Here is a 15,134-nt window from a genome sequence, read left to right as displayed (position 1 = left end):
GCAAATCATACAAAGTATGGAAACATGGACAAATTGCTAAGGATAAATGCAAAATAATATCAGAAGTATGTAGGGACAAAATCAGAAAGGTTGAGGCACAAAATGCGTTACATCGCGAGACATAATAGACAATAAGGAGAGGTTCTATAAATACATTAGAAGCACCAGAAAGATAAAGGAAAGTGTAGGTCCACTATTTAGCAGGGAATAAGGGCTAATAACGATGACATCAAGAAGGCTGAGGTGTTTAATGCATATTTTGCTTCAGTCTCCACTAAAAAAGTTAATTGTGACCAGATGCTCAACACAATTAATTATTAACAAAAAGGGGGAAGAAATACAAGCCAAAATAGGCAAAGAACAAGTTGAAGAAGACTTGAATACAGCTAACTTATCTAAGTAAGCAGTGCCTGACAAAATTCATTGTAAAGTACTTTGGGAATTCGTTGAAGCAATCTAAGAACCATTAGCAATTATCTTTGAAAATTCATGGAGGACAGGAGAGGTTCTAGAGGATTGAAGAAGGGAACATAGTACCTGTCTTTAAAAAGGAGGAACAAAGAGGACCCTGGAGAATTAAAGACTAGTCAGTCTAACTTTAATATCCAGAAAGATACTGGAACAAATTATTAAGCAGTCACTTTGTAAGTAGCTAGAGGATAAGAGGGTGATAAGTAATGGTCAACATAGATTTGTCAAGAACAAATCATACCAACCTATGTAATTTCCTTCTTTGACAGGGTTACTGGACTAGTGGATGTGGGGAAGCAGTAGACGTGCTATATCTTGATTTTAGTAAGGCTTTTGACACAGTCCCACATGTCATTTTCATAAGCTAATTAGAGAAAAGAGGTCTAGATGAAATAACTATAAGTGGATGTATAACTGGTTGAAGGACCTACTCAGAGAATATTTATTAATGGGAGGAGGTGTCTAATGGAGTCCTGCAGGGGTCTGTCCTGAGTCCAGTACTATTCACTATTTTCATTAATGACTTGCATAATGGAGTGAGAGTACACTGATAAAATGTGTGCATGACACCAAGTTCAGAGGAGTTGCAAACACTTTGGAGGACAGAATTAGAATTCAAAATGACCTGGAAAAATATGAGATTTGGTATGAAATCAACAAGATGAAATTGATTAAAGATGAGTGCAAAGTATTTCCCTTCAGAAGGAAAAATCAAATACAAAATGAGGTGTAACTGGCTAGGCAGTAGTACTGCAGAAAAGGATCTCAGGGTTACAGTAGATCACAAACTGAATATAAGCCAACAATGTGATGCAGTTGTGAAAAAGGTTAATATCATTCTGGGGTGTATTAACAGGAATGCCATATGTAAGACACAGAAAGTCATTATTACTCAGCACTGGTGAGGCCACTGCTGGAGTATTGTGTCTAGTTTTGGTCACCACACTTTAAGAAAGATGTGGATAAATGGGAGAGAGTCCAGAGGAGAGCGTAGATATGATAAAAGATTTAGAAAACATGACCTATGTGGAAAGGTTAAAAGACTGGATATGTTTAGTCTTGGGAAAAGAAGACTTGGGGGGACGAGACCTGATAACAATCCTCATATATGCTAAGGGCTCTTATAAAGAGCACTATGATCAATTGTTCACCATGTCCACTGATGGTAGGACAAGATGTAAACAGCTTAATCTTCAGCAAGGGAGATTTAGGTTAGGTATTAGGAAAATCTTTCTATCTCTAAGGATAGTGGAGTACTGGAATAGGCTTCCAAGGGAGATTGTGGAATTTCCATCATAGGAAGTTTTTAAAAATAGGTTAGGAAAACACCTGTCAGGGATGGTCCAAGTTTACTTGGTCCTGCCCCAGCACAGGGAGAAGGACTAGATGACCTCTTTGGGTCCCTTCCGACCCTACATTTTTATGATTCTATTATTCTAAAAGTGTAATTTGTCAGTGTGGCAACATATCTGTGAATTATTGTTTATTTTAGTAAATCATTGCTTGTTTAAATTTTACATAATGAATATCAAGAAAAAATACGGTCAAGGGTACAGGAAATAACAATGACATATCATCTTAAAACATAAAAATGAAATGAAAAAAGATCTTGAATTGGCCATCGTATAGTGTGGACCACAATTCCAGAACTCTAACTAAAATTCAATGCCCAAAAACTCTAACATAGAGTTAAAATTGACTGGCAGTGCCTTGGACTTTTGTAGGTCAAGTACACCTATACTTAAACCACTGAAAACCAGGAAATAAATAGTTACCGTAAAACAAACTTAAACTTCTAAAAACCAGAAAATACAGAGTTATGGTACACACCAGCCCTGCTTTGGATCCTTAACTCTGCCCCCTGGAGCTGGCAAAAGTCATTGGGGTATACAATAAGTGTGTTTCAGCCAAGGCTGGTGTATAATAAGTAGACACGAGGAAAGATTAAGTAAATGTTTTTCATGTGTTCTGTCCCACAGGATTGTATTCTCTCATTCATCTGCATGCACTCCAACTGCCCTTCACTGTGTTAGGGACAACTGTGTTGACTGCCACAGGCATGACTTTAACAAGCCTTCAACAAGTCCAAGCAAGATCTTAAATTACATCCCATAAACAATATCGCTGGCATCTGATTTGTAGTGGCATGTTTTGCATTCCTATAGGCCAGTAGAAAAATCCATACTCTTATGTTGTAAACTACCTTTATCTGGAGTTATAGCACAAATCAATTGCTTTAATGTCTGGATAAATCTTCCCACTAATCCCTTTGTGGCAGGATAGTAAGGAGCTGATGTGACATGTTTGATACCATTTTTTCTGACAAACAACTGAAACTCTGCAAATGTGAATTGAGTTATTTTGTCATTGACAATCTCTTTAGACACTCCTGATCTTGGAAACAAGAGTCTTAACCCTTCTACCATCTGCAGTGATTTAGTTGAATTAATATAGCATAGTTCAGGCCATTTAGAGTGGTCATCTAGTGCAATCAAAAACATATGTCCCATAAATGGGTTAACATAGTCTATGTAGATTTACTGCCACAGGGTTTGGCCACACCCAAGGATGCAAAGAAGCATGTTTAGGCATGTGTTGTGTATTCTTGACAAGCTGGACATTGTTTTGCCATTTCCTCTATTTGTGTATCATTGCCTGGGTACCACACAAAACTTTGGACAAGGACTTTTGTTTTTACAATTCCCAAATGGCTGGCCATGTAATTTCTGGAGTACATGTGACCTGAACTTCATAGCAGTCTGTATATGCTTGACAAATAATCTGCATTTGCGTGTTCGTTGGTACTTTTGAACTCAATATTATAACAGTGAGTGCCCGAGAATATTGCCCACCTCTGTAATTGTGCTGCGGAAGCCATTACTAATACTCTTTGGGTTAAAAATTGAGACTAGAAGTTGATTATCCATAACTAAAGTAAATTGTTTCCTATAGTGATATTGATTAAACTTTTTCCCCAGGCTAACCTCAGAGCTTCTCTATCAATTTGAGATACATTCTGTTGAGGTAAGAGATCTAGAAACAAAGGCAATGGGCCTTTCAGTATGAAAACAGGCAAACTTTAGAGGCAAAGATCCACTATAGTGTGCAAGGATCTTTTCAGATGCTGTAAGACTCTTGCCCTTATCAAAAGCTTTGGTGCACTGTATGGACCAACACCATTTATTTCCATTGTGTAACAGTTCATTTGGGAGAGATAACACTGTTGCTGTGTTAAGCAAGAATCTATAGCAATAACTGACCATCCCCCCAAAAGAAAGTAATTGTGACACGTTTTTTGGTTGGGATACTTTAGGGATAGCTTCAGCTGTCTCTTGTAATTTACGCAATCCATCTTTGTCAATGGTATGGCTACAGTACATAACTGAGTCTTTGAAAAATTCACATTTTCCTTGTTTGCTCTAAGCCCAGACTATGACAGCCTCACATGTGCCTTCTGGAGGTTTTCCAGGTGCTCTTCATAACTAGCTCCCATAAAATGTATATTGTCCAAATAACACTGAGTGCCAGGAATACCCTCTAATTCCTTGTCCATGGCTTGCTGCCAAGTAGCAAGTGCAGGTGCTATTCCAAATACTAGCCCATCTCTCATCAGTTATGCCAGTAGTGATTATATGTGGTTCCAGTCTCTTGATGTAGGTGGCCAGTTCTTTACTGAGCTATCAAAAAGTTTGTTTTCCCCAAACTTCCAGACATTTTAACTCCTTTTCCCCTTTTTAAATGAATAGTTCACTCGTAGTCCCAGTGGTGGTAGGTTAGTTTCCTTTAGTTTCTGTTTCATTAGGCCTCTTGGTTACTCTTTGTTTCACTGTATTCCTGGATTATGATAATTAATTATTGTGTCTTTTGCCCTTTACACAACAATAAGAGCATGAAGAAACCACAAAGGAACTGTGGGTTCCACATAACCATGGCACAACATGGAAAACGTAGCTACATACTCACAATGCTACTCTGCCAGGTTTCTAAAACACAAAACACAGTAAGCACTCCTATAAGGCTCACTAACTATTTAAAAGTCTACTACCCAGTTCCCATACACTACATTAACCATTGGAACAAATTACCTAGGGATGCGGTGGAGTCTCCATCACCTGAAGTCTTTAAATCCAGCTCATATATCTTTCTTAAAAAAAAGTAGACTCACTAGCTCAACCACAAAATATGGGCTTGATGCAGGACTTACTGGGTGCAGTTCTATGGGCTATGTTATGTGGGATTTGGCCTTGATGATCATAATGGTCCCCTCTGACTTTAAAATATATTAATCTATCAAAACCTTTAGACTGGGAGATGTGATCCCATACAGGGCCTTTCCACCACTCTAGTACATGATAAAATTGTTCCATGTTTTCTCACAGAGAGAAAGTAAACCCAGAACCTTGCCAAACCTGTCTTAATGTGCCAGAGATCAGGAAGACTGAACCAAGCCATGGTGGAGCTCCCTGGGAAAGAGTCTGTCCAGTCCATCGGTGCCCTATCACTGCATCTCCCAGCTTGGTGAGAGGTCGTCTGCCTTCCTCCAGCCGCATGCTTGGACCAATGTCTGTTCAGTCCAATGGTCAGGTGCCATCCAGCTCCCAGGACTCACATCAACATCACCTATATTACCATTGCAACCAGCATGAACCTAGAGACAGCTATGCCTTGCCCCCACTGCCAGGGCATGGAGAGAGGGCCACTTTGTGCTCCCACCATTCCAGTGGGAATTCTTTACCAGCTTCCCACCACGAGACCTCTGAAAGTCAATGGAAACAGTGGTCACATGACCAGCAGCAGTCACGACCAGTGCAGCGCCACATTGTAACAGTCAGGTAAGCCAAAGTCTGTACAGGTCACAGGGTTATTCACAATTGCAGCTGGGCAAAATTTTTCTACTAAAACTTTTTGGCAAAAATAGCAAATTTGGTGACCAAAATATTTCACAAATTTATGTCAATCTCACTGAATTGTTTCAACTGAGGAAAAATCCCCTAAAAATTCTGAAAAATCAAAAATGCTTTGTTTGACATTTTCTAAACAAAGCATTTCAATTTTTTTATTTGAACTGACTTTTCATTTTGAAATTTCCTTTAATTCTATTTTTAAAGAATTAAAAATGTTAAAAATTGATTGAAATCTAACCAAAGATTTCATTTCAGGTCAAATGAAACATTCAGTTAGACCCCAAACAATTTTTTTCTTACTTTTGATTTGCTGAAAATTTCAAAAACGTATAATTTTCTCATCAACCTGAAACAATTGGTTTCCTAATTTTTCAAGATTGCCCGTTAAATAAAATATCCATTATTCACACTGCTCTGCTCTCAATCTCTCTTAGAGCTTTGGGGTGTGCTGGGAAGGGAAAGTGCTGTGCTGGAGAGGTGGTGAGGATGGAGATGGGGAGCAAGGCTCTGCCAGCTCCTCTTCTGCTTTGGGGCAATAGGCACCCCCAAGGCACATGGAGTGAGCAGTGCACTTGTGTCGAGCATACAAGCAGTTCCTAGTTCCTTCCCACTGTGCACCCCACGCTTTGATCCTAATAGGACTCATTAGATAATGCCTCAAACTGGGGTCAAGACATCTAATCTAGCCATGATCAGGCCCATGTTTTGCAGTTCTCATATTTTCTTCTGGTATATTGTAAGAAGTACCCCAAAACCCTTTGGTTCTTAAGTATTTCAATGAGCCGAAGAGTGCATTTCATCCTGTGAGGCTATCAAAATGCTGGAGAATCCCAAATAGCTGCCAGGGTCTCCTTTCTGTGGAAGGAACATTCCACTTGAACCGGGGTGTTCTATCTTAAAGTATGGTGATGGTCAGAAAAAATGACTGTAAAAATGATCTTCTCACTCAACATAGTAGCTCTCTGAGAACTAAACTGGGACTTAAAGCCACTGCCTGGGTTGGTTGTAAGTGGAGGCTAAGGAAAAGCCGCACACTAGCAGGCATGCATGTGTCTGGAAGAGCTGTAAGAGTACAGCGAGGAATGGCATCTACTACACCCCTCTCCTTATTTTTAGGACCACTATTGGCACTAAAGTTCCCAAGCCCTTTAATATCACACTGACAGGCACCTTAGAAGATCCTAACAGAGGTAGATTAGATAGTGTTGAATCTATCCCTGCACTCTGGTACAAGGTTAAGCACATTCTATCCCTTTATTTTCTTGAGCTATATCTAGCAACAGAAAAAAACCTGTGTTTTCCTCTGTTTGCACTGTAGAGCCTCACAGCCACAGCTATCAGGGAGTGACTAGGATCCTATTTTAGCTCATATACCTTCAACAAAATTATCAGTTAAATTCTTTATAATAGGTGATTTAAGCTACAGACTCAGCTGGTTTTGCAAAGCGTTTGCAGAGTTTGCAGTGCTGGCAGTTAGAAAAGTCATAATCATCATCACCACAATACTGTTATGATTTGTAATCTGAGCAAATTTGCTATAGATTTATTGAAAGAGAATTACTATATAGATCCACAGTGCATCTTCTGACTGTAATCTCAGTTTAAAAAAGAATGTAAACAACACTCCAAAATCCAGAGAGAGCTAATGCTGCATGAAAAAACTGTGAGTGATTTATAACAAATGAACATGTGCCATTGAGTACCTTGGAGAGTACAATGTTTGGGCCCTCGTCATTTGCTTTACAAATACCAGAACTGTTCTGTTTTGCAATTCTCCCATCCATGTCACTCACAAAAAGCTGCCACCATACAACTGAAAGTCTCTTAAGCAGCATGCACTTTTACATGAGATACGCAGGGTTCTCAAACTTCACTGCAGTGTGACCCCTTTCTGACAACAAAAATTACTAAATGACCCCAGGAGAGGGGACTGAAGCCTGAGCCTGCCCAAGCCCCATCACCCCAGGGGGAGGGGGGGAGGAGGAAAGAGGGGGCAAAACCAAAGCCTTGTTGCCCCAGGGAGCCAAAGGTGCAGCCCAAGTCTTCAGCCCCGGGTGGGGGGTCTGTAACCTGAGCCCTGCCACCCAGGGCCAAACCCAAAGCCTGAGCCCTGCCACCCAGCCCTGGGCGGTGATGCTCAAGCTTCGGCTTCAGCCCCAGGTCCCAGCAGGTCCAACACCAGCCATTAAAACAGGGTCGCAACCCACTTTGGAGTCCTGACCCAGTTTGAGAACCACTGAGATAGAGAATTTTTATGTTGGGCAATCCTGAACCTTCCCTGAATGAGGAGGTGGTAAGACTATACAGTTAAAGGGGATGAGAGGAAAAAAGGTTCTTCAGATCTGAAATGGAGCTTTTGTTAATTGTGCAAGTGGAAAGCTCAGGCTCAAAGGTTTGTTAACAAAAGTGACCTTTGAATCCCTCAGAGAAGACTTGTTTGCTGAACTCCTTAGAACAGTGCAGCTAGGAATAACAAATGTTCATCTATGAGGGCATTTGTTTTGTGGCAAATTGTCATGAGCAGTTCCATATCGCTCAACCCATTATCAGCATTGACTGCAGAAAATAGAGCCCAATGCACAAATGTTTACCCTGATGGAAAAGCCCTATTGGGTTTAATAGAAAATTATACTCTATTTTGAACCATCCTACAGAATTTAATGGAGAATTATACCCTTGCTATGGAAAGGTTAAAAAATCTGTAGAAAATATATAATTTTCTATTAAAATCTATAGGTTAAGTGTATAGAGTAATTTCCATAGAACTAAATTGTTTATGATCTAATTAAATTTCTGTAGGATTTTCCCATAAGGCAAAAGATCAGGAGTGGGATTCAAACCTACGTCTCTTTCTGTTGTGTTTCTTTAAAAGACCAGTGGGAGAAGAGATTGTCCTATTCATTAGACTGCCACCTCATGATGTATTTAGACTAGTGTCAGATAGCTTTCATCAGCTGGAACTGCACTGTACAGCTTTCTTGTTTTACAGTTCCTGAAAGGGTTAACTTGCTTATTAACAGCACAGCACACTGCTTCAAGTTAAAATAATAAACCAACCAATCTCTTTCTTTCTGCAGACATGACAAAGCTTTCAGGATGCCAAAAAGGTATGTTAAATATCAAATGCTTCCTTTCCTGCTATCCTATTATCATTGCTCTCCTACCCTGCTATTAGGAAACACAGTGTATTATTCCTGATGACATTCCAGACAGGCGCAGCTTCAGAGGCAAGAGCAGAGCTCCTCATTAAAGGCTTCCCATCTGTCTGAAAAATCTGTTTCTGTTTGTGTAATAAATTTAACCTGCATTCATGAAGAGCTTCATTGTCTAGATAGCTTTTCTCCAAGCGTGCGCTTTCTCTGGCCCAGCCAACAGCTTTATTTGTTTTTCTTGATTGGTCTAAACCAAGCCTAGAGGAGCAGCCAGGTCCACTGGCTTGGGAGTCAGGAAATCTGGATTCTATTCCCCACTCTGTCACTGACTTTCCATGCCACCTTAACCAACTCATTACACCTCTTTGTGCCTCAGTTTCCTTATTTGGAAAATAGGTATAATAATGTTTACCTACGTTGGTGAAATGCTTTGAGATCCAGGGATGAAAAGCACAACACAAGTATTGTAGATATTAAATGACTGCAGTGGATTCTCCTGGGTTCTGCATCTCAGAATTAAAGCAAACTGGAAGATCTTCAGACACAAGATTGCTCGATGTGAGGGTAACAGCAGTAATAGTCTCAGAGTTTTGCATTTTCCCACAGTATCTAGTGATGGAGATGTGTTTATCAAGGTTATGTGTAATGCTTCCTAGTTCTTCATGTATTAATGCACCAGAAGCTCTACAATTAAATTTAGATGACTAAAATGTTTAAAAGAGGTCGGGGAGTATAAAGTGCAACTCGGAATCGTGTATGATGGAAAGGTGATTATGGACAATCTAGACACACTTCTGGAAAGAAATGTTATATGAAAAAAGATAAATAAAATAATTACTTGTTGCCCTAATCTCCTGCTCTATGTTTCTCATATTTAAATCCAAAGGAATGAGAAAAGGAGTACTTGTGGCACCTTAGAGACTAACAAATTTATTTGAGCATAAGCTTTCGTGGGTTACAGCCCACTTCATCGGATGCCTAGAATGGAACATATAGATAGATAGATAGATATACACATACATACAGAGAACATGAAAAGGTGGAGTAAGAGGCTAATTAATTAAGATGAGCTATTATCAGCAGGAGAAAAAAAACGTTTGTAGTGATAATCAAGATGGTCCATTTAGACAGTTGACAAGAAGGTGTGAGGATACTTAACATGGGGAAATAGATTCAATATGTGTACAACTTATAGCTAATTTACGGTATTTTTCACTTTCTATTCTTCCTCTTAATATCATGCTTGGAGAACACTTAACTTAGAGAATGAAAACAAATGCAGGAGCACCCTTTCTGGCTGCTACAGGGCTGTTGCATTTGGGTTACCAGCACAGCAGTGGAATGTAACAATTTTAAAAATTGGTTTTGTTGAAATGCATAAATAAAAAAATCATGAAAACATTTTTGTAATTCCTTTCACAACACTCCATTTAAAAATGTAATTTTGAGGCCTAAAACTAATTAACAACATCCATTTAAGCTAACATCAGCAAGATACAAACTGTTTTAACAGGTGGTTCTCTACCTCTTAGTGCTTCCAGTTTTTGGTTTACAAACTGTGTTTATCAGGTAGGTTCTCCAGTGGATTTGTGTAAGAATCTTTCACCTCTGGAGGTTGAGGGCTTGACGTTTAAAAAGTTAGGCATCAAATTACCACAGCCCCACACATAAATAGTTAATTTAATGTGCAAGTGGCCATTTTCTGATCTTTTGCATGCACAAATACCTGATTTGCGCATGCAAGCTTAATAACTATGTCTACATTTAAAAAAAACAGGTCATAGGTTCAATTCCAGATTCAGTCACAAGTGAAAACACATTTCATGGGCTCATTCTTGTCCCTGGTTATGACGAAGCTACATTACTTGACACAATTAACAGTCTCTGGCTCACGAGACGCATGGGACTGGGCTAGCTAGAGTATTACGGTTCAGGATTGAAGTGCAGCGGCACAGCTTCTGAGGCTTGTAAACAGTAAATTCATCCATGAATCTAAAATACACCAGGAGCTGTTTGCTAACAAATAGTCCTTAGACCGTACAAAGACATAAATATTTAGAAATATACCAGATCAGATCAATAGCCCTTGTGGTCCAATATCCTATCTCCAACAGTAGCTAGTGCCAAATGCTTCTGAGAAAGGTACAAGAAACCCCAGGCAATTAGATGAGGTCTACATTAGAAAAAACTTGCCAACAGACATGCCAAACCCATGAAAAAAACGCAGAAATTGGGCTTCAAGTTAAAATAATAAACCATTTTGGCTTAATTGGCTTGTGAGTTGCTTGTTGGCTAGTTTTTGGCTTGTAGCTTGTTGCTTGTTTAGCTTGTAGCTTGTTGCAGTTTGTTGCTTCTTTTTTTTTTTATTGGCTCCTGGCAAGTAGAGGCAAGGGGGAGAGAATTAGAGGTGCACAGCAGGCCCACCACAGTCCCAGACTGCACGCCGGGGGAATCTAGTCACATAAAATGTTGGGGTTCTTAGGGATTGGCTTGTTTTGAAATGGGATTAGCTTGATTTTTGGCTTATTGTGAAAGTCGGGGTGCTTATTTACCGCATGAAAGTTGGCAACTGTGCTTGCCAATATAGCTATACCAGCAAAACCTCCTGGTGCAGCTACAGTTTATACTGGCAAAAGAGTGCTTTTGCTGGCATAACTTATTCTTTGTCAGTTTATGCCAGGTCTCTCTCTCTCACACACACACACACAAACACACACCCTTAACCAACATTACTGTGCCAGCAAAAGTTTCTCATGTAGACCTGGCCTAAGAGTTTGCGGTATGTTTTGAAGCATGAGGGTTTATATCCCTTATAAAAATAATTCTATCTAATATAACTTTGAATTATCTTATTATCTGCATACATTTATAATTTTCTTTTAAATCCTAGTAAGCTCTTAGCCATGACAATATCTTGTGGCAGCAGATTCACAAGCTGATTATCTACTTACCTGTGTATTCTGTTGAGATCCCAAACTTCATGCTGCTTCTTGTCAGTTACACACTGACTAGACTGTCTGGCAGTGGATAGTTTGGATTGTGCAATGTGTGGGGGGAGGAGAACAAAATAATAAGGGGGGAAAAACAACCTTCCCAAATGGATTTTTGCAGTTAAATATTAAAAGCCACATTTTGCCCAGGGAGGCAAGTGCCTAGTTTTTACTGTTTCCAATTGAAAAGGCAGGGAAGTGTAGGGATGCAGAATGTAATTACCCAAGTTAATGAGAACTGCATGCAAGCATCCAATTGCAGACAGAATGTGTTCAGTAGAACTCCTACCCCCTGAGCTTTTTAACAAATAAATGCCCAAACTAGGAAGCCCTCATTCTAGTAAATATTCTTCTACTAACATTGTGCTGGTACCACAGCATGTTTCATGTTAATATTAGAAATCAGGTTATCAGCAGCATTTGTTTTCTCCTGTTCATTCCAGTTATTCCCAGGTGATTGCTGAGTGGCCAGTAGCTGTCCTTGTGCTCTGTTTGGTGACCGTTCTGGTTTGTACTTTAGCTGGCCTGCTAGTTGGAAATCTGCCAGATTTTTCAGAACCCTTGATGGTAAGTCCCTGCAGATGATATGAGGCAGGCATGTCATCCATGAATGCAAGGAAAATCAGTGGAAGAATCAATTATGTTTTCTTCCTGCAGTGTAAAATTACCACATTCCCTACTCCTCTGGAAATGGATGGAGAAGAGAACAGACCTGTAAATACATGAGGACATTAAAGACACTATCACTCTCGCATTCCCCCAGAATGCTCAATAGTTTATAATATCTACCACCAGATGACAATCTGCTACCCCCTTATTCTCAGAAATATCAGAAAGCACATTAGGATAAAAGGGAATCTGCATTCCCTGCTCTTCTTTTGCTAAGAGAATCACAGAAATTGAAAATGAAAAGAAACCTGTTAGGTAAACTAGTCCATCCCTCTCATTCAGTACAGGAGTGTTCTCTGCACTGAATTTGCCTGTGCATTGGCCTGTCATAGTTTTAAAGGATTTTAGTGAAATTACTTCCTTTTGGAGACTATTTCACTGTTCATGAAAACATTTTTCTTGTTATTTAGTCTTAATGTTCCTTTGCTCGTTTTCAACATATTGCTCCTAGTAGTACCCCTTTACTATTTCCTAAATCAGGGGTCTCAAACTCAGATGACCACGAGGGCCAGAAGAGGACTAGTGCATTGGCCCGAGGGCCGCATCACTGACACCCCCCCTCACTGCCCCCACTCCACCCCTTCCATGAGGCCCCACCCCTGCCCCGCCTCTTCCCACCCCTTCCCTGCCTCCATTCCAACCCCTTCCCCGAAGTCCCCACCCGAACTCTGCCCCCTCCCTGCCCCCAGGGGGTGCAGGAGGGGTACGGAGTGTGGCAGGGGCTTAGGGCAGGGAGTTGAGGTGCAGGGTGTGGCAGGGAGTTCAAGGCAGAGAGTTGGGGTGCGGGGTGCAGGAGGGAGTGTGCGGTGTGGCAGAGGATTGGGGTGCATGCAGGGGGCTCAGGGCAGGGGGTTCGGGTGCAGGAGGGGTGTGGGATGCAGCAGGGGGCTCAGGGCAGGGAGTTAGGGTGCAGCAGGGGGTTGGGGTGCAGGCAGGGGGCTCAGGGCAGGGGGTTGGGGTGCAGGAGGGGTGCGGCAGGGGGCTTAGGGCAGGGAGTTGGGGGGCAGGGTACAGGAGGAGTTCGGGCTCCAGCCTAGTGCCACTTACCTAGAGTGGCTTCGGGGTGGCAGTGGGGCGCACTTGGGCCAGGGCATGCTCCCTGCCTGTCCCGGCCCCGCTCCCGCTCCACTCTGGGAAGCAGCCGGAACCATGTCCCTGCGGCCCGGGGGAGGGAGGGGTGTGGGGGAGGGCACAGGGCTCCATGCGCTGCTTTTGCCGCTCTCCAGGTAACTCCCCCGAAGCTCCCATTGACCGCGGTTCCCCGTTACCAGCCAATGGGAGCTGCGGGGGGCGGTGCCTGGAAGCCAGGGCAATGCACGGAGCCCTCTGCCCCTCCCCCCCGGGCCACAGGGATGTTGTGCCGGCTGCTTCAGGGAGTGGCCTCGGGGCCACGGGGGGCAATCCCGGTGGCCGGATACAGCCTGTGGGCTGTAGTTTGCCCACCCCTGGCCTGGAGGTAGGCCGGGGGTGGGGGCGCGCGGGCTGCTTGGCAGGTCGTAGGAAATAGCCCCACGGGCCGCGTGTTTGAGACCCCTGTCCTAAATAGTTCCTCTCCCTCCTGAGTGTTTACCCTTTTCCTCTATCTAAGAAAAAATGTTCTTGAAAAACATGGAAAAATACCATCCTACTCAGACAGGCTCTAGGATGAGATGAAGGACACCTTTCCAGGAGAGATTGAGAAAGAGAAGAAAATCATTCTGGTCAAGGTTCCAGTGTGGACTAAAGACTGTGTCGAGAGGGAAGAAAATAAATCCTACTTCTGCAGCTGTTGATTTTGGTTGACATCCCTAATCTAGAGAGGAAGAGAGAAATCCTGCTTGGCCTGTTCAGGATGAACTATCTCACTACTGGCCAAAAAGGAAAGGATAAATTATATTTCTGTAGGTTCACATGTGGACTATGCCCCCCTTTCTAAGAGAAATTCAATTTGTGTGTGCCTCAAAAATGTGATTAGATTTTAATAATCAGACACGTGCTGTGTCTGACATAAGGTGTGGAGGAGGTGGGCTAAGGAAGGTTAAGCCAAAGCACAAGTCTGACAAGTTAATAAAACCCTTTTGCTTGGCTATAGGGATTTGCGCCTCGAGATACTGACATTGGCAGAAAACTCATTGTCTGGAAGAATGTACAAACCCATACGGGCTATCAGAAGACCCTTTTGCTTTCTCCCTACGCTGAAAAGAACAGGTATCTGAATTTAGTTCTTTGGGTTTCAGTGCTTGCAATGCCACAATGAGACTGCTTTACTAATGATGTGACATCTTAGTTTGGTTGCAACTGAGTTGTAAAATCAATAAGTAACATTTTCAAACATCCCAAAGTGAATTAGGAGCCTAAATCCCCATTTTCAAAATTTATTTATGTACTTAAGAGCGTAAATCCATTGGCTGTCAATGAGACTTAGGCTCCTAAAATCACTTTTCAAAATAGGATTAGGCTCCTAGGGGTATGTCTACACTGCAATAAAAAAGCTGCAGCAACGAGTCTCAAGTGCCTAGGTCAGCTGACTCAGCCGTGTAGTGCTTGGGCTGTAGATCTAAAAATTTGCAATGTAGACATTCAGGCTGAGGCTGGAGCCTGGACTCTGGGACCCTCCCTCTCATGGGGTCTCAGAGCCTGGGCTTCAGCCTGAGCCTGAATGTCTACACTACAATTGAATAGCCCCACAGCCCAAGACCTGTGAGACTGAGTCAGCTGACCCAGGCCACCCATGGCCATGCAACGGGTCATTCATTGCAGTGCAGTCACTTAAGTCACCAAGGCACTTTTGAAAATTTAACCCAACAGCTTTAAGCATCTGCAGCAATAACTCAGTGACTCCCAACAGGAGTGATGTGGGATCTAACTCATGACTGCAAACTGATGCAGTCAAACCTGTACAACAGTCCAATACTGAACCCCTGGACCCAAACCATGTTTCATTTTAGGCCAGTGGCCGCTCCAATTGC

General features: G+C 42.0%; 1 protein-coding gene across 2 annotated transcripts in view; it reads left to right on the top strand.

Moving 5' to 3' along the window:
- Positions 1-15,134, top strand: part of DISP2 (dispatched RND transporter family member 2) — a 38,105-nt gene that overhangs the window by 11,717 nt on the left and 11,254 nt on the right. For both annotated transcript variants that reach the window (XM_084630646.1, XM_084630645.1), the window contains exons 2-5: positions 4,851-5,303; positions 8,453-8,482; positions 11,961-12,084; positions 14,258-14,373. In XM_084630646.1, the coding sequence (XP_084486772.1) occupies positions 4,851-5,303; positions 8,453-8,482; positions 11,961-12,084; positions 14,258-14,373 (723 nt within the window). The remainder of the gene's footprint in view (positions 1-4,850; positions 5,304-8,452; positions 8,483-11,960; positions 12,085-14,257; positions 14,374-15,134) is intronic.

The sequence above is a fragment of the Lepidochelys olivacea genome (assembly GCF_965140295.1).
Source record: "Lepidochelys olivacea isolate rLepOli2 genome assembly, chromosome: 6".
Lineage (NCBI taxonomy): Eukaryota > Metazoa > Chordata > Testudines > Cheloniidae > Lepidochelys > Lepidochelys olivacea.
This window is presented reverse-complemented; position numbering and strand designations above follow the sequence as displayed.